At 41.2% G+C, this 21,926-nt stretch overlaps 1 protein-coding gene across 2 annotated transcripts; it reads right to left on the bottom strand.

The window, feature by feature from the left end:
- Window positions 1-1,842: 1,842 nt before the first annotated feature.
- On the bottom strand, window positions 1,843-19,625 carry TMEM273 (transmembrane protein 273). Of its 2 annotated transcripts, XM_010218688.2 has the most exons (6): window positions 19,488-19,625; window positions 15,596-15,646; window positions 14,579-14,689; window positions 12,404-12,428; window positions 3,058-3,084; window positions 1,843-1,920 (listed from the first exon to the last, which is right to left on the bottom strand). In XM_010218688.2, exons 1-6 carry the CDS (start codon window positions 19,540-19,542, stop codon window positions 1,878-1,880), a joined length of 312 nt encoding a protein of 103 aa, XP_010216990.2. In that variant the 5' UTR covers window positions 19,543-19,625; the 3' UTR covers window positions 1,843-1,877. The 2 variants fall into 2 exon arrangements, with proteins under 2 accessions (XP_010216990.2, XP_088384868.1); XM_088528742.1 differs by lacking the exons at window positions 1,843-1,920; window positions 3,058-3,084 and adding an exon at window positions 7,121-7,260.
- Window positions 19,626-21,926: the final 2,301 nt, after the last annotated feature.

Here is a 21,926-nt window from a genome sequence, read left to right as displayed (position 1 = left end):
CTTATTCTTCATAGAAACAAAATCCTGAGATATCTGCTGTTGGGGTCTGGCAGTGCGCCGGCCCCGGGCTGGGCTCAGCAGCTCGGCCTCCAGCGTACGGGGCTGATGGCAGCTCAGAGGCAGAACGCTGCTCATCAGGTGGGGAGGTGGAGGCCTGGGTTTCCATGTGTTTTTGAAGTCATATTTCTTGATAAGGAACACAGCTTCCAGGCTGGACTTCAGTTTAACATTCACTTAAAAAAATAAAAAAATAAAAACTTAATAACTTCTGCTATATTACAGTGACAAAGAACTGGAAAATATATATATATATTGATGTGAAACTAGTGTAACTGAAGAAACTGGCTCATGAGTTGGTTTGGGAATGGATGCTAGATGACAGATTAATGCCCACAGACCTCAGCTTGGCCTAGAGTTATTTACAGTTTGTGGTCTTCAGACCTGGCTAGAGATTCAGTAAAATAGCATGTCCCCTTTGGAGCTGTCTTGTAACGGTGTGGTATTGCAGCTATGCCCATACAATATTGTGACATTATTTAATTATGTGCCAGCCATCTGCCTGAGTCTTTCAAGCCTCTGGTTCCTGCTGGGTTTCCTGAGAAGAGCAGTGAGAAGAGCAGAGGCTGCTCCGTGTGGAGGTCGTGCCCCTGCGCTCCCAAGGCACCTGCAGCAGACAGGACTGCCCTGTCTTTAGGAGCTGAAAGTAAACCCGGCCTGAAATATAAAAAACTGGTGCTTTTCTTTCATCTCTTACAATGAAGTATTCATGTGAATTGCTGAAGTCTTGAAATACAAAAGTGGCTTAGAACAAACAGAATAGGAAGAATCTGCATCTATAGAGTTAATTTTTAAAAACCTAACTCTATACCATAACCTATATAAAAGCTCTACCATAGTCTTTTTGTAAAAGTTGGAGTGTGTTTACAAATCAGTATGAGTTTAATCGATTTATAATTATTTAAACTATTTTAAATGTTCTGAGACAAAGCTCTCATTTTCTTCTTATCACTCATCCCACTTGTACGCATAATACGCTAAGCTGAGCCAAGAATGGAGGGGTAGGACACTGAATTTAGGCACAAATTCTGAATGAATTTAGTGAATTGTTTTATATTAACAATAAGGATAGAAAGACTTTGGAAATGTCAGCTTAGCTTGTTTGTAGAGTGCTGAGAGGAAATGTTTCATTTCAGATGTCTGGAAACTTTATACTTTGGGTATAAAAAGCTGTTTTGATTTCAAGGTTCTAAAACCAAAACATTAAAACTTTATTGCAAAGTGATATTTTTCATTTTAAATGACCCCAGTTCATTTAAAGTGACTGAAATTAGTATCATGACCTGAAGTTAAAGAAACAAACAAAAAAAGCCAATTCGAAAGCTAAAAAGAGATGTCACTAGCATGAATCAAATGGTTTAAATCAACACAAAATATTTTCCTGAAAAACTTGAGAAATCTTGTTTTGCTTGATCTCAGATCACTGATTTTCTGAGTCACTTTCATTATTTGCCTTACTCAAAGTATGAGTTTGGCTGTTAATTCTGCTGCTGAAATGTATTGCTAGTTTTTTGGTTACTCTGGATTTCACTGATTTTAGAAATCAATCGCATGCTTATCTCAGGCCAAACAGGGCCTGTTGATGAGCAGACCTCGTCCCATTTCTTCATACATTTTGTTTGTATCCATGGAATTGGGGGCCGCAGGCTTGTTGTGTGCAGATGATGAAGGTTGGCATTCCCTGTAAACTCTTCCTGTAATCAATCCGCCAGGCTCTCCGTTAGAGAGCGAGCAAAGGAATTGATGCTGCTGAGAGTCCTGCCTGCGGACAAGCAGCTGCCATTGATCCTCACACCAGGTAACTGTTGACTGCAGAAGGATTATTGATCATTTATACTTTGTTGCTGCGGTACGTTGGCATCTCTGAAAAAAACAAAAAAGAAAAAAAAAAAAGGCCTTGCAAGTTAACAGCAATTCCTGTCCTTTTTTCACCCTACAATGATCTATAGCATCATTGTAAAAGCAGAATTGGGAGACAGAGAGATAAAAATCACAGGAAATCTACAAAATTGTCACATCGTTATTGGAGCCACTGTAGATACATTCATGAAGCTCCTTCCACTTACCTCCCCCCCCCCCAGTGTTTGTTTCTTTGTATCTGTATTTTTCCTAACTGAACTAACAGACAGGAGTATAATTCTGGCTGTGATGGGAACCGCCAGCTGCTCTCTTCCCTGTCCCACAGGAGCCCATCCTAGCAGAGCATTTTAGGTCTTGGAGGACTGCTCATACTGTGGAGGACGAGAAGGGGAAGGCAGGTGGCCTGAGCATCTCTTTGAAGCTGCCTCCATGTGGGGCTTTGCCATGTGGTTTCACCTCTGGGTTTTCATTTCTCCAGCAGCCAGCAGGTGACAGTACTGACTGATCTACTTTCCTCTGAAGACTGTGAAGGTCAATTGAATTTGTACAGTACTTTAGAAAGATGAAGGGATTTGCCTTAATTGAACTTCAGTGGTCTAAAATGTAGGTGCCTAGATTTTATCTAGGACCTCAGTAATCAGTGCAGAGAAATGCTGCTCCTTCTATCCCGCAGCAGAGTTACGGATAGAGGAGGCGTCCCCTTTCCCCTGCTCCCCGATGCGGCTCTGTCACACGGTGGGAGCAGCTCCTGGATCCACCCTGCTAGAGGGTCCTCCTTGGTGCAGCTGCGGATATGGGGCAGCAAGTGGCAGGGCAGCACAGCCCTGCTGTGAAGCAGAGCGCCTTGCGACCTGCCCTGGCCGTATGTTATGGCACGGCTGGCTTACAGCGGGAAGCGGAGGACAAGGCCCCACAGGGACCTGCCTCGGGCCCTGTGGAGTGTCTGTGGTGCAGCAGGTTGGCGCCTCTGGGCACTGCAGGAGCTCGGGTAACCCCACAGCCCTTATTGCTGCCTCTGTTTTCTCTGTTTGTCCCTCTCTGTTACCCGGTCAACAAAGCTTTGCAAATGCTCTGACTGTGAGAGTTGACTGTCACTCCACCTTCCCACTCAACCAGACTCCCGCCTTCTCTGGAACATACCTGTTCTGACTGGATCCCATATTGGACCTGCAAAGCACACAGAGTGAGACATTAACAACACTCGTAGGAGCACTAATCAAAAATGAACACTCAGAATATCATCGGGTTAAGAGCTGGCAAAATACAGAAACTTTTCTTCCTTTCTTTTCTTCGCTGCACTTGAGTCTTTTATTCAGTTTTACTCCATCTAGTGTCAATGCCTGGAAGTAAGACCTTTCTGTGCCTTACAGCCCTCAGCTGTTTATATCCTTGGATCTCATGACTCAACTGTGAATTTGTACTCATCGCAGTCCCCTTTCTTCAATACTGCTAAAAAGTTTCCTGATGACTTTGCTAAAAGGAGAATTCTTCAGAGATCTGGCAAGCAGGGATGTGTTTCCTGTAATTCACCTTGCTTCCTTTTCTGAGAGAAATTTTGGTACATGTGTTAAAAAAAAAAAAAACTATACTGAAATGTTCTGTTAGTGTGAAATTCACTGCACTAGTCCTTAGTGCCCTTAAGAAACAGCTAAGACCTGATTCTCACCTTTCTAGTTCAAACTGCACATGCAGTCCACTCCCTAATGAGCCTGGAATAAGGAAGGAGGCCAGTGGAAGCTAGCAGGAGGGAATCAGCACGGGCTCAAGGATGCTCGCTTGACAAGGTCCCTGCCCGTGCTGGGGCAGGATCTGCAGTCACCATTGCCCTTGTGCTGGCAAGTCACAGCTCAGATAGTCTTATTTCTCTGAAAAATAAATCATCTTTGTGTCATGTAGATTTTAAGCAGAGCTGTTTCCCAAGACCATGGAGCTGCTACTGGGCTGGGAGAGAGGGGAAAGGTCTAGGTGGGACAGGGCAGAACAGGACGGGCTCCGGGGGTGGCACCGTCCTTGGGAACGTTCACACTTCGCTTTCCTGCAGGCAGGGGTGGAAACTCATCCAAAAATGCTAGTTTACAGACACTTTAAAAGCAGCATTGACACTAAAGTAGTAGTTAAAACAGCAGTTGAACTCCTCCTCTCCAGCTCCCACCCTTCTCCTCCTCTTCTCCTCTGCCAGCACAAGCATTTCTGTGACTGCAGTAAATTGGTTTGGCAGTGTGTCAGGGATTTCTTTTCAGGACAGAAACAAACAACCTAGTACTTTTCAGCCAGTGTTTTTCTTTTTTTTCTTTTTTTTTTCTGTTTATATATTTTTTTTTCTTTAAACTGCAGGATTCTGTGAAGTGCCTTTAAACTCAACTTACACCCATATTGAGAGCTTTTACGCTTATTAACTTCTATAAAACCTCAGAAATAGCTCAGTGATCCCCAAGCTTTTGCAGTCTACAGGGTAAAAGTCAGCATCACTTTCTGTGATACTTTCTCATTTCTTTTGGCTGATACCCAGTGCAGATCCTTCGTAGCATAAATCTTAGAATTGAAAGACGGTGATGTAGCAGACTATTTACATGAGCTTAAAAGAAGGTTTATAAGCAGTCCTCCTTTCTGAGAAGTCACTGGAAAAAGCTTCAGAATTAATCTGAAATTAAAGATTCCCTTTTTCATTTGCTTTGTGTGAACTTACTCAGAAACTCAAACAGGATGTAGGAAATTCTGTGAGATGGACTATGCAGGAGCTCTGATTTGAAGGCATTTTTTTTCTAGGTAAGACCTGTGGCAGTGTGAGTCTTTCACTTTGGGAGACCTTGTTTTTTTAAAGTTACTCATCTTTTAGAGATGATAGCACTTTTATTCCTAGTTAAACCCATGTTTTCACCTCTCTTTTCTCCTGATCACCCCAAGTTATCATGAAGCCGCTCGGTCTGAATGGCAAAGGTGTCCGCCTTGGAGGTGGGAGGCTACCTGCTCAGTGGCTTCTAGCATCGATATCATCTTGCGTGTCCCTTGGCAGTAGCAAATGGGGTGGGTAGCAGAAGCATTTCTGTTTTGCAGTAGCTCCAGGGAAAGGTAGAGTTACTCAGTTATTGCTGGAATCAGTGGCACCGGCCCGCTGGCCAGCAGGGAGCAGATGGCTCTGGAAGGAATTGCCTGCAACAGGTGTCTGGGTATTGGGACGAATGCATTCCCCTGACTCAGCAGTTCTGGACCAACTCTCACAATCAAATGATTTAGAGCTATTCAAGACTAGCCTCAAGCAGTTGTGCAGAGGAGTAGGAAGGAATAAGGATTCCTCTGCATTTGACAGCTGTGAAAAGGTCAACTGCAAAGGCAGCCCCAGCTCTCCAGAGAGCAGAGGAATCCTGGGCCAGATGCTTTCCCAGAGCATGTGGAGAGCAGCCAGGCAGGAGCAAAAATAGCTAGAAGAGTGGCTCTGCCCTTCAGGCTGGTAGCTAGCATGAGTGAAGCATGCTGTATCCTGGAAAGGGTATAATGAATCACTAGCAATCCAGCCAGTATATAGATGCATGTATATAAAGCTGCCCGTGCGTATGTCAGCTTTTCATTCCATGCAGGAATAGTGCTAAGAGAAACTGAGGCCTGGAGATGCCCACATATTGGCTTACTGCTGCTTTTTAAAGCCCTGTGTCCCCAACATGGCGCAAAGCTTAATGTCTTTGTTTCTATGTGATATAAAGATTAATTTCATTTTACAAAAACGCTAACCTGGACATAGTAACATGTTGAAGATTTGGCAGAAGAACAAGTTCCACTAGGCAGGGCAGTGACAGATCCAGGTAGGAAATCCAGTTTACTGCTCTGTTTATGGGTGGTTATTGCCTCTACATAGAATAGCTATTTACACTTCGTTTTTGCAAATGTATCTGTGCAAGAAGTTGAGCCAGCTATTTCTGGGGACATATGCTCATTTTTCTATATTTACACAAATGCAAGTGAAGTCCTTTAGGCCATCGCTGCTTGTTCATACATATGTTTACTGGCAAACTGTACTGGCAAACTGTACTGGCAAACAATTGTTTACTGGCAATGACATGCATTATCGTGGCATTTGGGTAGCTTTTAAAGATTTTTCATTGCATTCAGTTCCCAGGATGCATCCTGAGAAAACCTATTATATACCTATCTACCTATGGTGTATATACACATTCCTTAAGTGTATTACTAAATCATGCCTGCAGTGATGGTCAACCACCCACCAAAGCCTCGAGTGTTCAGCCAGGAATCAGGCCTACTCCAGTGAACCATCAGGACTGGAATCATCTCCCACAGATGGTACCTGGTACCTGCTCCTTAGTGAAGTGCAAACTTGGATGCTTCTGCCTATGTGTTCTCCAAGTTATCTTGCGCTTCCGCTCTCACCATAGCTGTTTCTTTCTCATGTTTGGTCATGGTGACAAGGAGAGAGGAAGCTTTGCAGTCAAAACCAGCCACTGAGGAAACGTTTTGTTTGGTTTGGCAAAGCAGAAGCCTTCTCTGCATTGCTTATTTAGATTGTAGGGACTGTCTTTGTCAGCTTTGCTCTCCCTTTCTTGTAAACCCATAAGTTAGGAAAAGTGTGTTGATTGGGGTGTTTGTATAATACATTAGTTGAGGAATGAAAGACCTGGTGAAAAGGTGCTGGGAGAAAGATGTAAAGTAAAATAAAAAGTCATGATAAATCATTCAAAATATATTGAGGGGCACCAGATGTATCAAAGATTCTGGTGAATCTAATGGCTGATTTTCTCCAGATTCTAGGGAAAAAAAAAAAAAAACTCTACTGGAGTTTTTTAGAAAGATATTCCTGGGAGAGGAGAAAAAGAAAAGTTTGCTTTAGGAAAACAAAGACAGATGCACTCAGTGGCCCTGTGGAAGTTCCACCTGCCTGGATTGTTGTGGATTGCTAAACCTTCAAATAGGAAAGGCATGCCTGTAGATCACTGCTAATCCTTTTTCCTTTGATGCTTCACTTCTCATGTTATCAGGTGCTTTAGGAAGGTGTGTGAGAAGGCTGCTTTGGCCTGGTCACAGCTCCTTGCAGGAGGAACAGCAGCACTGAGGTCAAGTTGGGCCTGTCCCATGAGTCCAGAAGAGCTTGGGTTAGAACTACCACTACCAGTCACTGATTCCTACTCCTTTTGTACAAAAATCTTCTCTGGAGAAGAAGTTTCTCTGATTAGAAATTGGCAAAAATAGATTTCCTTTGCACATGTATTTTTGGTATCCTGGTATTTCAAATACTTTTGCCTGTGAATTTGCCTGTAGTACAGTGGCATTATGTGTTTGCATCTTAAGCAGATATAATTTCAGTGGAGAGTAGAGTGGCTGAGATAGTATCCATCACTGGGTGGAGAGGGAACATATAACGTTTCATATGAATAGTTTATCTGAGTCAATGCGCTGCATTTTAAAGCCCTGCATCCTGTGCAGTCTGCATTGTAAATCCTAATCCTTTTCCCTTTTGCATTGTTCTTCCTGTGCCACATTCAGCTAAGGACAAAGTCTATTTTATTTAAAGGAGGTGTTACTTCCGGATTTGAATTTGTGAATATTGGGCCCAGTTTCAAAAGGACTCCTCTCCAATATCAAAACTAGGTCACCCCTTAAACTTATTTGTAAGTTGAAACTCCAGTGATTAAAAAAGCTATACCTCTCATTTGTAGCTGATAATATCAATGATATGACTTATATCTGTCTACTTGATTGGCTTCCTGTTTGGTAGCTGCACTAGGGACCAGTTTGGGTTATGTAGAGCAAAACAAAACTGAGAACTATTTTCCTCTCCAAAATAGGAGTATATTATTTCAATTTCACACTAAACCATATTGAAGTCTCTGAAATAATTAGATCAGATCCTTTACATCCACTGTCTCTACCTGTCAGTACAGCTGGGTATAGGCCCAGGCATGGCCAAATGCTAGCAAAAAGGTTCTAGGCTCCTATACGAAGGCTGACAGCTCTGCTGCTTGGAAGGAGCTCTAGCTCAATGCTGAAACTTGTGCTTGTTAGTCCGAACCTAGCCTTTGCAGTGTCATCCATCCCTGATGTTTATATTTTCCAAGTGGATGATTTCACCTCCTATTTAATCCATAGAGATATTTTTAGAGTTAGACAACGTGGAGACTGGAGGCTTTCAGGATGGGATGACTGTTTCTCCTTGGCTTTTGAGGGGGAGGTTAGATGGAAGAAATGAGCTGTGACTTGGAAGTCTGTCTCAGCCTCAAAGGTTATCGTTTCACATGGGTTTCCACGCTAAGTTCAGCTGAAGGCCCTTTACAGTTTGCTGGCGTCCTGAGCGTCTCACTCTATTTGTGCAGAATGGTTGTTGCACTCTGCAGGTGTCACTCACTGCCATTAAATGGGGAGGCTCGGGGAGAGAATGGCAGGCCCGCCACTGTATGCACCACCTGCAGAAGTGGCCAACCTGAAATGCTCCTGATTAACTCAGATCTCATGAACTGAGCTGGCTAAAATGAAGGGTGCTGCTCTGGACCTGGCGTCCCAGGGAAATACTCCTATGCTGGAGATGCAATTGGTTGTAGGCAGCACACCAGAGTCCACTGCATGTTCCTGGGAGCTGTGGTGAGCCCCTGCACACATGGGGATTCACCAGGACATCACGTGCAGCACTATATAATTTTTCCCAGGAATGATCTCTTGTGCCTGTTTTATAGGGGCATAGGAAGAAAGGAGAGTTACCTTCCATGGAAACTGCTTTCAATTATAGTAATTTAAGAAGTATGCTACAGGCTATAACTTACCCTCTGATATTACCCTTGGTTACAAAAAATTGGTGTTACAACATCAGTTCATTGCTCGTGCCTGGAATGCATATATCTATTCCACGGTCAGAATGAGGGAAAAAATAGGGCTTTTCAAGTTAAAAGGCACAGCCTGCTCCAACCCAAGGGAAGTTCTGCATTAGCCAAAAACAGTGCAAGGCCTGTGACGTGCAGCTAAGCAGTTGTGATTGCACGCAGAAAACAGCCTAAAAGCTGCACTGAGCTTAGTTCAAGGCTTCCTCTGTTTGTCTAAAGGGACTCTTGACTCACGAGAGCACCATGTGTTTCCCCAACATAGTCTAGCAAAAGAAAGAGAAGTCAGTCCCTTGGAGGAAGTCTAATGGAAAAACACAAGAGCATATTTAGATGCTACTCTGGCTAGCAAAAGCAAATCATTGATATGCTTGGCACCTGGGCTATGCAACTCCCAATGTCCTTCTCTCCTCCTTCAGATAGCAAAATGACTTGTGCATTTCATTAAAACTGATCTCATGCCGAGTGACTTACAAGGGTGACTATGGAACCCAGCGAGTTGCATGGGCAGATTTGGTATTTGTTGTTACTCGGGTCGCTTTCAGGCAACAAATACCTTTCTGCTACTGCGGCAGGTTTAATTTGTACCTTCTCCTCTTTAGTAAACTTCTGTGTCCCTGTCTCTCCGTCCTTCTCCTTGTCCCTGCATGCCTCTTTCTTTGTCTCCTTCTGTCAAAATAAATCTGGCTGCCATGCACTGTAGTTAACTCAAAATATTGCTAACATTAAATGTGCCCAGACATTTTTATTAATACATTAAACTTGCATGAAATTTAGGCATTGTAATTTAGCAAGCTTACACCAAGATGGCATTTGAGACTGACATGAGCTATTAATTAAAAAAAAGGACATTAAATAATTGTCAGTTGACATCTAAATTACTGTTTTGTTAGCCGACAGCAGCCTGCCTCAAACCTCTTGCTCTTCTTGAGTATTAGTAAATACCCCATTGATTTTAAGGGTATCCCATTATGAATTGATTGTTTAAATCATAAGGCTATAGATCTGAGTAAATAAAGTGGTAAATGCTGTTAATTACAGTGAGCTGCCAATGTCATGTTGGGCTAGAAACACTTCTCTTTTAAATGTTTTGGAAACTAGCAGGGCGGAGACTGATCAGAATGCTTCCTGATTTAAGTGTAAACATGTTCTTATCATACCCTGGTTAGATCGATATCAGCTAATGAGGATTCTAACATAAATGAAGATTATCTGCATCAAGGACCTCCACTGATATAAGCCTGTGTGACTCCACTGACTGCAATAGCGCTGTGCTGGGTGACACCAACCCAGCCTATGTCCCAGGCAGGGAGAGAAATTATTGGGAGGATCAAGGCACTTGTATGAATTATGGAGAGGAATTTAAAGCAAAATTTGGCTGAACATGAATTCAGTGAGTGCTTTTTCAGTTGGACTAAACTTTTCTTCTGAACAAACCATGACTATCACTAGTTAAGCAGAAAATTGTCTGCAGATGATATGTCAGGTCTTCTCTTGGGTCCTAAAGAGGTGATATCTTGCTTATCAGATATCACTGAAGGATTTATTTGCCTGTATAATTGGCTGGTGCAAGTATAAGACCAGGTAATTTCAGATGGTGGACTTTGTTTCATCAAAGGGTTTTCCAGGCCTAGCCATTACCCTAAAATGCTGTGAATTAGAACCTACAGGGAATTGAAGCAAGTAGTTAAAATCAGTTCAGACCTAATTGTCACTTGTCTCTCCAGTGACCTCAATAATAGGCCACTATTTCCTTGGCCTATGGCGAAGAATAAATCTGACAAAAATGAACACAACTTGGATGTTCTTGAGGAGACTCCTCAGTATTTCAATTTTCCTCAAAATCAATAGAAAGGTGTGTTATTTCCTCAAATTATCATCTGTATTCCTTAATGATTCACCAAGGAATAATACACAGGTCTCTTGAGGTAAAAAAGAATAAAGATTTGTCAGTAAACTACTCACTATCACAGTAGAATTGAAAAGTACAATGGATTAAAGAGAGATGTTGGATTTCAAATTGTCTTCCACTTGCAAAGTAAAGAAAAAGGAAAAAAAAATACATAATTTTGCCCCAAAACATTGTAGGACTTTAGTTTCTCTCCTTTGTCTGTGGTGGTTCTGAGTGAGAGAGTTTGTGTGCCTTGTGTCATGTTTTGAGCCTTCAGACCAGATTTTTCACATGAAATTGGGGATTTCTCTATACCTCATAGCAAATGCTTGCAGATTAGAAAATAGACTCATCAAAAAGGTCAATGTAACCACATCATTAAAGAAGTTAATTTTTGCTTCCACGACAAATACGGTCACTTCCTCTAGATAGAAGATTATATGATAGATGCTCAATATGCCTCTCAAGGAAAATATCACACATAATCAGTAGCATGGGGAGTAGAAAGACAAAGTCCAATATGGGGCAGTTTTATAGATCATACCAGTAAGCTTGGATGAAATACAAGCAGTAAGCTTGGATGGTAAATACATCTTCTTGTATATATCTTCTTGTCTTTGTCCCTTTATTCTCTTTATGACCTTTTCCCTCTGGACTCTAATCTCTTGAGTTTTCTGTTTTAGTCTTTGATTGTAGTCATTGTTCCTTTCTGTGTCTATATTCTCCCCAGTATATCAAAACAGCTTACTGGACATTGTATGAATATATCTTTTTTTTTTTTTTTTCTCCTGGCCACGTGAAAGTCCTAATTTATTTTAGGTTGATAAGAAAATCTGAGTGTTTTGTTAGAGCAGACTGAACAAAATGTGTTAATAAAAAGGCAACATTTTGTGAGTTAGCTGTGTTAGGCTGTGGAACAGTCTCCCTGGGAAAATGACAGATGCTCCATGGCTAAGGCCCTTCCCTGTTAGGCAAAACACTGAAATGCTTGCTATAAAGAGAGCTCTTGTTTTGATCTTCAACTGAGTATTTACATATGTTGTTTAGCCTCTATGAAAAATGACCCTGATAGGGACAAGCCCATTAGTGCTTCTATCTACCTCCCTCAGAGAGGCCAAGAGCCTTTTTTTTCAGGTCACTGGGTACAGCTGTTGCACACAGTTCATGAGTGCTGATTAATTCATGCATTTTTTTCTCATTTATAAAATGTCTTACAGTGAAGCAAATCGTGTTTATACCTGTGGATTACTACGATCCTAAGGACACCTTGCAGACTCCTCTGTACATGTCCACCCTACTGCCTGCTTCTCAGAGGAGACGAGGACTGGTGATTGCCTAGGCAGTCCAGCACTGCCTCTTGGGCCTGGGGATGAGGCTTACACCTTGCTGGGCATGGGAGGGAGGAAGGTGAAGGGTGAAAATGCATCCCTTTCAGTAGCAATGACTGCTGCATAGCCTTGCTCTGTAAGGTGGGTTGAAGGCAATTCCCAGAACTGTGATCTAGTCACAGTGTGAAAAACCAACTCAGCATCTTTGAAACAAGGCCTTTGGCTTGCAGCCCTCAAAAATGCCTTTTTTTTTTTTTTTCCTTTCGAGCTTGTTATTACAATAGGTAACACAAACCAAAACATCAGCTGAGATTTCTTTCTTAATTCTGACATGTCAAAATCCTCTGTTATATAGTATTGGGTAAGCGTTATCCATAAAGACAGAAAGCAATTAAACATTACGGTTTGTACGTTCAACTACACCTTGGAAAACCCCGAGCAAGGAGCCTTACCTTCTATCCATTTTGCCATCTGACTCTAAAGAGAGAATAAGAAAATGTGGTTAGTTAAGACACCAGGAACAGGCTGGTGATAAGTCTGATCAGAAGCTGTGGGGGTGAAACCAGAAGTTAGAGTAGGTAAGGTGGGTAGAGATCTAGCCATCCTTTGTGAGATCAAACTCTGATATTAGTGGTGCCATGCAACCTTCCCATAAGCCCTTCTTAATTCTTCCAGCTGGAGTATCTGATATCAATATTTTCAAGACTGTAACTTTGCTGATATTTTGGCTATTTAGGGATAGAGCGTGGTACATCCCCAGACTGTCATGAGGAAAAGCTATGAGGACAGATGGTTAATGAGAATCACTCCCATTAGCACTGCGGTGCAGTGCCAATAAGGGAAGCAACAGCCACTCATCTTACAGAAAGCAGTGTTACATTGTCACTGATGTCCCCATGAAGTACCTGGGGAGTCCAAGTTGCAAAATCATCTTTTAAAAGACCTGCATTCCAGTACTGGACCAGGTGAGCTCAGACAGTCTAATCCACACCAAGCTTAATGGTCAAGGCCATTTTACTGAGCAAAACTCTGTGCCTGCTGTTGAAGGTGTGTGTCACAGTGCTTCGCTGAATGAATAGGGTTAGACAGTTCTGGCGTGCTGGGAAATCACCTATCATTTGTCATGTGAAGATTAATCCAGATCTAGTCATAGAAGCAATTGTGTATAGATACAGAGGATGGCCAAGCATTCGTAATCCTATGTTGTCATTTCCTGTCCTCATGGTTCCCTCCATCCATTTTCCTTGTTTAATTTCTGTTGTTTTGTTTTTGTGGTGAAAACTGACTACACTTACGAGAATTCGTTTTCTTTTTTTTTATAGAGGCAGATTGCATAGAATTGGCACTTCGTATGCAACTGGAGCTGAAAGGCAGCTTTTTCAAATTCACCATGGAAATGCCATACAGAGAGTAATGCTTTTGGTCCCCTAACTCTATTATAGGTCCCTTTTCTTTCAGTAGGCATAATTTCCCCTCACAATTACACTGCCTTGCAGCTCCGTTTTATTCTATTATTTGCTTTTCATCCAAATTTTCATGTGCTATCAAAAGTACAGACCTCTCTCAAAAATCAAAAGACAGGTTGCAAGGATTTGATTTCAGTAAAGATCCCAGGACTTCTTGCAAAAGGAACAGTTTATCCTGCTGTTGTGTTCAAGCCTCAGTTAGGGTTAGTACTCTATCCTCATGTACGCTTATCAGATGCTATTGTATTTGGGATGCTTTTTATTTCTTGCTTTTGACTGCTGTTGGCTCTTACCGTGTTACCTCATTCCACAGAGAACAGTTGTATTTCAGCAGTGGAAGAAACCACCAAGGATTTGCTTTAGAGTGTTTTGTAATGCATTGCAGTCCTGCCAGATGGGAGTTCTATGCTGAAGAGGTAGGGCCATTGAATAATGGTGCCTCTGGGGAGGTCCCTGGGACAAATTCTGCCTCTCACTAACTCCTGTATACCAAAATGAAGGGTATATTTCAGTTTCAGTTTAAGATTTGGGGTTCGAATCTTGAACTGTCCGTTGTAAGCACGTAGTGCAGAGGCAAAGGGAGATGTTGCTCTCACCAGTTCTGGTATTAGACCAAAGAGCTTGTGTCTGCTTTAAATTCACAACAAACAATCAAACACGCTTTCCTCTGAAAACGTAATCACAACTAAAAAGTTACAGGGAGTTTCACTGTGTATCCTGATGGAAACTTCATTAAAGTACTGTACCCTGAAGTCACACAGTCACATTTGAAGGGAAAGCCCAGATCTGTGAAAGAAATAGTAATTTGGACCATGAAGTGTGAACAACCCCCCAATCCATCCTGAAAGTAAATAGGATCCTTAATTTATAGAATATAGAATAAATAGAAAATTGTTTTAAGAAAGAACTACTCAGAAGGATACCCAGGCTTAAGTAAGCTGAAGTGAATTCTATTGGCTGAAAACTGAGCTGATTATATTAATATTTGAATCTGCAGTTCCAGGGACTCCAGTTCTTCAGATGCTTTTAAAACAGTTCTCCATATGAAAACTGGAGTTGTAGCACATACAAATTTCCTAGCAGTGAAGCTCAGATCTGCTGTATCAGAACATGAGGAGGATAAGATCTCTGGATCAGATATCAGGAAAATGTTTTTCTTACCTCCAAAGACATTGTCAAGCATTTGTTTTCTGATCATACAGATTATTACTGCTACAAAAGCAATCGATAGAAAGGCTCCCAGAGTAACTCCTATGATAACATATGTAAAATCTGAAAAAAATTGAAAACAAGCAAGTGAATATACACCATTAAATAGTAAATACAGCTGCTTGGATTCCAGGTGTCATAAGCCCAAGATTCCAAAGTTCAAAGTTCAAATGGATTCTGCCCCTCCTGCCCCCCTTTTTGTTGTTGTTGTTGTTAAAAAAAAAAAAAAAAAAAAAAAAAAAGGTCATATCTGTTCTTCACAAGGGCTGTTAACACGGAGCCTGCCTGGATGCCTGAGAAGCCTCACAAACTGCCTCAGTCTCTCAGCCCCTGCACATCAGGAAACTGCCACATCCTGTGGCTGTGGGACTTCATACAGTTTGAAGTTCATGCTTAGCAAGGTTAGGCCTTAGGGCCTACAGGCCTCAGCTGGGTTTCAGGGTGGGGGCTCTACACATTCTTCCAAATGGACTGCACCATCCCCACTCCCTTGCCACTCTCTGCCTTCTCAAACGGCGAGTCCCGCTTCCCCAGGCCCACACATGCACAACTTGAACTTCATAGCTCAGTCCTCAGCATCCTGCCCTGCCTGACTAGTACGTCTGTCCACCCTTAAGCCTTTAAGCCCTTAAGCCTTTGCTAGCATAAAACAGATGATTTTTTAAGTGTTGATAATAAACTATGTTGTGTTTATGCATCACTGCGTGCAACCCAGGGTCTGCTTTCAGCTGTCAGACTGAAGGGTGCTTCTGTTCAAGACCCATCTGCCATCCCTATGCTCATTACATTTATTCAAAAGGCCCTCCTTACAGGGCAGTACTCTGCTGCTCTTGGCAAAGTACAAGCATACAATGGACAAATGCTCTTCTATACATGAAAGTACATTCTCAGTACAATCATTTTTGTTATATTTTCTTTGAATCCAATGTCTCTTCCTGTTTAGAAGTGAATATCTCACCATGAACTCACCTATTTCCTCCTCTGAATTTCCAGAGGCACAGACCTTTGCTCTCCAAAAATCTGAAATGGAAATGGTGCAGCCGGTTAGGATTCATTTAGCTCCATATGATGTAGCTCATGTAGCTACATCAGCTGTATGGAGAATGAGACAACTTCAAATGCAGGAATAGGCCCTGCTTTCTAAAACAGTAAGCTACAAAATTTCTGTCTCCTGCATATGCTTGGGGCAGAATATGAAGTTTTTTCCCGCTCTGACTGCTGGGCTGACAACAATGAAATAATTTCCACATCCAAGCCTCTGTCTCAGACAGATTTCTTTTCATTTCCTGGCATTTGTCATATTTCCAATCCCAAATTTTCATAGATTATGAGCCAAGCTCCAAAAATCTGCACACTAGTTTAAGAAAATAATGAATTTTAAATCAAATACATTTTGGGAGGAATATTTCTAAGTTAAAAAAAAAAAATCCTTCCAGTCTCCCTTCATAATCAGAATGCCTGAAAACCTATTTTATACAAGCTGAAATGTACTTCATCACATGACACTCAGAGATGGGAATCTGAAGCATAAGGGAGGGAAATCCAATCACAGATATGATCCCAAGAGCTGACTACTCTGTGTAATCAAAATCAAAGTTAAAAGAAAAGGAAATAATAAAAAAAAGTCTAAGACTACACAGTAGAAGCATATCTCCTGATTTGCCAGATTAAAAATTGGTTTCTTAGCTACCACTATTGCCTATGAATTTATTTCATTATAATTTTAAAAAAATTCTTTCTTCCACAATTATTCTTTGTGTTCATATGAAGAATGTTTCAAATTCAAACATAATAAAAGTGATATTATTTTACTTTTATTAGTTTAATGATCATAATGCATAGACCTTAATGTATGCCTTCTAATGGAATTAAACCAGTGACAGATTATGTGTTTTATGGCAGAAATAATATTTGAGGTGGAATATTTTATGTAGGTCGATTTAATATATTGGGATTTAATTATTAGTTTCTTTTTTAAAAACGAAGGGAAGAAAATCTCTGGAAACCCACAGGATTAGAGAATGTTTTCAGTTCATAGTTTCAATATAGTTTTAATTAAGGTTTAATATCATTTACTGGATGTTGCTCAAGTACCAATTGCTTCTGAGGACTGAGTGAGAGCCAGCTTTGGTTTCTCCTTAAGTGGAATGAAGTGGATGGAGACGGTTAAAGACAGGACACGCATGTCACTATTTAATCTGGACAAGATCTTCAGTTCAAATCTCATGGGAAGATACAGAAGCAACACAGCACAGAGCCATTAGAAAGGAGGGTAATATTTTGTAGTACTCCCATCCCCATTACAAAAAATATCTTTTTCTCCTAAATAAAATCTCTGAATTTGGAGAATATCTGCCCCTGGGTCAAAAAATTTTGCACGTTAATTCAGTTTTGGCATTTGAGTGACTCGGCATCAGAGTCAGCAAGAGACAGGGAAGAGGTAAATGCAAATTTTCCCTGACAGCATGCCTGAGGAATGAGGTGTTGTCAGGTACATTGGGTGCAGCTGAGGAAGCACTTGCTCCTCTGGGCCCACCACAATCCTCTGCCAGTAGAACTGCTGAGTGGGTGATCGGCAGGTGTATAAATACACTGGGCTGTGACTGGCCTGGGAGTTTTGGGTCTGTAGCTTCTGGGAGTTTCTGCAGCCCTGGTCCTGCTCAGGCCCTCTGTGTGCAGAGAGGAGTTATGCAGAAATTGTTCAGTGCCCTGCACCGAGAACCAAGGGCTGTCCTGCTCTGCTTGTGCTGTGTAAGTTTGTTAATGTGGGGTCCTGTCCTTGGAGTCAAGACAATGAGAAATGCCCTATGGGGCTGGAGCATAGGCTGTGCTCTGAGGAAAGCAGGAATAGCTCATTTTCCCTATCTTGTTTAATAAGTGTTGTGATTTCTAGTTCTAACCTGCAGAGATAAGCAGTAACAAATGTGCCTTGTATTTCTCAGTGCTCAGCAGCTACCTTAGTCCCTTTTCTTCTTCTGCCCTCTACTTCTGGTACTTATATCCATATGAAATATATGTATGTTTAAAAATATTTTTTCTCCTTTATTTTCTCAGACTTTTCCATTTGCCTTCCTATTACAGCAGGCTATGGCAAGTCTTAGGGCACTGTGGTAGCCAGGGGTTCTGTGCTGCTTGTCTTGGGGACAGCAAATGAGTAGATGGGGGAAAGACGCAAATATCTGGGAAGCCCAGAGGCAAGGTGGAAGAAAGAAGATGGTTGGCAATGAGTATTTGAGCAACTCCAGAGACAAATATGGAGTGCTAATGATAATACAGAGGTTAGAGGAAATTATTGTGTTGGAAACCATTCCTGAAAGCTGTCATTAGAAGAAGAAAAAGTATTTTGCAGCAAAATCCCCCGCTACTCATGGGGTTTGTAAGATGGGCAATGTTAGGATCCAGGTAAATGAGATCCCTAGTCATCAAATTAAAGGCTAAGGTTTTTTGTTTTGTTTTTGGAAGTAGTCATGTATGAGTATGGGAGTCACTGGCACATGGAGATAGGAATTTGTTCAACTCTATTGACTCCCCCTATCAAAAGACCACAGATGCAGCCTTGCACCTTTTGATGTGATACAGGGTATGTTAATGCAGTTTGTTTGTTTTCTTTGCAAATGCCTGTGCTATAGGGCATACTTGGCTGCTCTTGAGTTTACATCCCTCTGTTTGCTCTGAGCAATGCTATTGCATTAATAGGACTTCTGCCATTCTTTTTTTCTGTGCAATTTGTACACATTTTTTTGTGCAGGACTTAGGGTGCAATTATTGACTTTCTCTTCACATCTGTAATAACTGAAGCTGGTTACCCATGCCCCTCCCCTGGATAGGGAACAGCCCCCGCTCCCCTGGGCTGTTGGAAGTGCCTTTGGAAAGGTGCAGAGCTCTTGACATATCAACAGAAGGAGAGGGACAAATAAATACACTGTGAAAGGGAAGACAAGGGCCTGTTAGGGTTCTTTTACCTTGCTGCCTTTGAGAAGGACAAGGAAGATGCTTTGCCGTAGACCTGCAGAGAGCTCAGCTTTCAGAATCCAAGACAGGAGCCAATATCTAATAGATGAAAGCTGGAGCAGCTGGTCTACCTGCCTCAGGTGGTGCACGCTTCACTTGTGCAATTCCTCCCAAATAAATGAGGATTTTCTATGATATTTTTTGCACAAAGTAGGCTGGCATGGGAGTTGTCCTTTTGGTGACCATTAGGCTCTTGCCACCAGAGGGTGCCTGCCCCATTGCCGAACCTCTCGGAGACCGTGGTTATGAAGGTGCCCTCCTGTGTTTTCTATCTGCTCTCCCATCTGTTCTCTCCTTTGTTATCCTCTTTATATGATTCCTGCTGGCCCTTTGCTACCCATGACCCCCACTCATTCCCTGCACAAACTGGGGGTGAGTAACCATGAAGTAAGAGTTGAGCTGTGCAGGTGAGAGCCCTGCTTTGGGCTGGCAGGAAGCATCAGAAGCAGCCTGAGTCAAGAGTATCTAGGTTAGAGTCATGGTGACCAAAATAACTTGCAGGCAGCATGCACGCAGACCAACGTTTTCCTTATACCAAAGCAGTATTTCCTACATGGTGCCAAAGAGGATGCTCAGCAGCCTTCACTAGTAAGGGTGCATAAATTTAATTTCATAGCATGAAATAGACTGCACAGAGCTGATCTTTTAGCACCACAGCTAGGAAATAGTGGCTAGAAAGCTCAGCAGAGTATCATACAGCCTCAACAAATGTTTCTCTTCCAAGGCCAAGTGCTCTAAATAGTTTAAAACAACATAAATGCAATCCGGCTGAGAAATAATTTCACTAGTCTCAAAGAGTGAAAAATAAGTCCTCTAAATGGATGGAAAAGTAATAAAATAGATCACTTACGTAAGAGAAGAAGAAATGTTGTTAGGAGTGATATCCAGCTTGTTAGAAAGATCATTTTGAGGTTTTGGCAATGGAGTGATTTCACAGAAATTCTCTGGTTTTAGCTCTTTTGCAGTGTCTTTTTTTTTTTTTAAAAAAAAAAAAAAAAAAAAAGCCGGGTCACGTGGCTATATTAGGAAACAACAGTCACATCCTGAACAGCCTTGCAAACAGAAGTTCCTTTTTTGGGTTTAAGTTCTATGTAGAAATAAACTCCCTGCTTGAAAGTGTTCTATGGAGATGGACAGTCAACAGTCAGTCATTTAACTACTTTTTTAATATATAATTTTAAATGCTAATATTTATTTTTACAAAGCTGATAAAGTCCTACTGTAGTGAATTGGTCTCTGAAGAAGTCTCCTGTTATCTCCAGAGATGTGTCTGAACTCCAAGGAGGGGTACTTGGCTGAACACTTCCTTATCCCTACTAGTCATTTCAGGAAGACATGGGAAGAAACTCACCATGGACTGCAAAACTATTGCAAGCCAGTCCTTGGGGGTGAAAAAAGCCACGTTTTCCGACTTCTACCTTGGATAAATTCTCAGACTTAGGAGGGGCTTTTTTCTTTTTTTTAAGGAGGTTTTTTTTTAAAAAAAAAAAAAAAAAAAAAGGCAGGACCTTACTGGCAAGTGATGCCTTCTGGTAAGTCAGCGTTATTGTTTGAATCATTTGAATCACAGTGAAAAACAGCTTTTCCTGTTCTTTAATAAAATTCATACTTTAAATTCAGCTGTTCCAAATGAAAAGCAAAACATATAAATATTAATGCTTCTTCCTAAGTGAAACCCTTCCTTTACAAATCATTTCAGGTCCATCCATCAAGGATGGTCAACTTAAGAACATGAGCCCCACTTATGCCATAAAGGCCTCTGCAGAGACCCTGTTTCACATTTACCAGTTGTCTCTTGATGTGCCTTTCTCCTTTAAAGAGCTGTTTGCTGCCTTGTATCATCATGTAGGTGAAAGTTCAGTCAAAATAGTCTTATACACATTCTGAAGGAGAAGTTTTATGAGGAAAAAAACTGAGTACTTCTTTGTCCTCCTGCTGGTAAGGGCATGTATGGGCAATCTGGTCTCCAAAGAATCTTGCCTGTTAAGATTGGATGAAACATGTCTTGTTGAGGAAATTATAGCTGAAAGTCATCCTTCCAGAGGTCTATTTTAAATGGGAGCATTGTAGACTGCCATTGTATAAGGCCATTTACACTTGAAGATGGCTACTGATCACAAAAGTTTAGTTGCTCTGATGAGCTCTGACTGAAAACACCCTTATATCCTTTTATTTATTTATTTTTGAGGAATAAGCAAAACAAATGTTGTCCTGCAAGTAAGGTTCTTGGAGCAGCAAAATACAAATAAAGACCCGTCAGTCTCCAAGGTGACCTTAATTCCAGGATTATTTTGTTATATGGAACACAGGTAGAACTAATGGAATATGCTAGATGTGACAAATCTTTGCTTTGACCTATTTTATGTATATATATTTTATATATAATATATAATTTGTTAATATAATGTAGATTTTGTTGCTGTTCTTTCACTGTTCCAATATCAGGTATGAGAATGCCTCCACTTCCCCCAGTATCTCTGGACCAGCTGTGGGGAAAGATATTAGGCTTTCTGTAAGAAACCCTAGTGCTTTCGTATCTCCTGTGATTCATAAGCGAATGAACTCAGTGTTCAAGGTTCCTGAGAATCTCTGATGGAAATAATGACATGAATGTAAACTCTTGTTTCCCTTTTTTTTTTGTTTGTTTGTTTTTCTGTTTTCCAACTCTGTGGCCTCGCAGGATTCTCATGATCTAGAGAAGCAACTAAATATTTAAATATCTCAGTGTTTGGCTGAACTCTCTAAAACTCCTTGATTTATTCTGTTATTCTCTCTTTCCAAAATGCTTGAGGCTGCCCAGCTAGCCAACTGTGCACTGTTGCCTATGGATGCTTCGCTATGCTCGTTCATAGCATACCATCGATGAGGAAGAGCACTTCATCAGCATAAGTCAAGCTTCGTAAACTCCTACTTTATAGCAGGGTTTTATTCTGATTCTTGACCAAAGTGTGAAATGTAGTTTCGAGCACAGTCATCATTATCATCATTCCTTCCACTACCCACCATCTGGCTACTGGGCAGGATATATATGTTTAATTAATTCTACTTTTACCTTCGACCTGTAATTAGTGAGAGTAGTGTCAGATTTATATGTTATATGAATAACAAGGATTTCTCCAGAGACAATATCCTGGTGAAAGGGGCTAACTGTAATTTTCAGCTGTGAGTAATTGTATATAATATAATCCTAAATGATTTTTCTTCTGTAATTTCATTAGAGTTTAGAAATTTAATTAGATTTTGAATCACTCTGAAATAAAGTAGCAAAACACCCAGAGACTAAGTGCAG

This window comes from Tinamus guttatus, unplaced genomic scaffold, assembly GCF_059628265.1.
Source record: "Tinamus guttatus ecotype Peru unplaced genomic scaffold, ASM5962826v1 Tinamus_guttatus_pri_ptg000314l, whole genome shotgun sequence".
NCBI classification, from domain to species: Eukaryota; Metazoa; Chordata; class Aves; order Tinamiformes; family Tinamidae; genus Tinamus; species Tinamus guttatus.
This window is presented reverse-complemented; position numbering and strand designations above follow the sequence as displayed.

Coding starts and splice junctions, on each gene's coding strand:
- TMEM273 (XM_010218688.2), bottom strand. CDS start 19,542: ATGATCTTTCTAACAAGCTGGATATCACTCCTAACAACATTTCTTCTT. Junction 14,690..15,595: donor AAATTCAGAGGAGGAAATAG/GTGAGTTCATGG, acceptor AATTTTTTTCAG/ATTTTACATATGTTATCATA. Junction 3,085..12,403: donor GATGGCAAAATGGATAGAAG/GTAAGGCTCCTT, acceptor TGTGCTTTGCAG/GTCCAATATGGGATCCAGTC.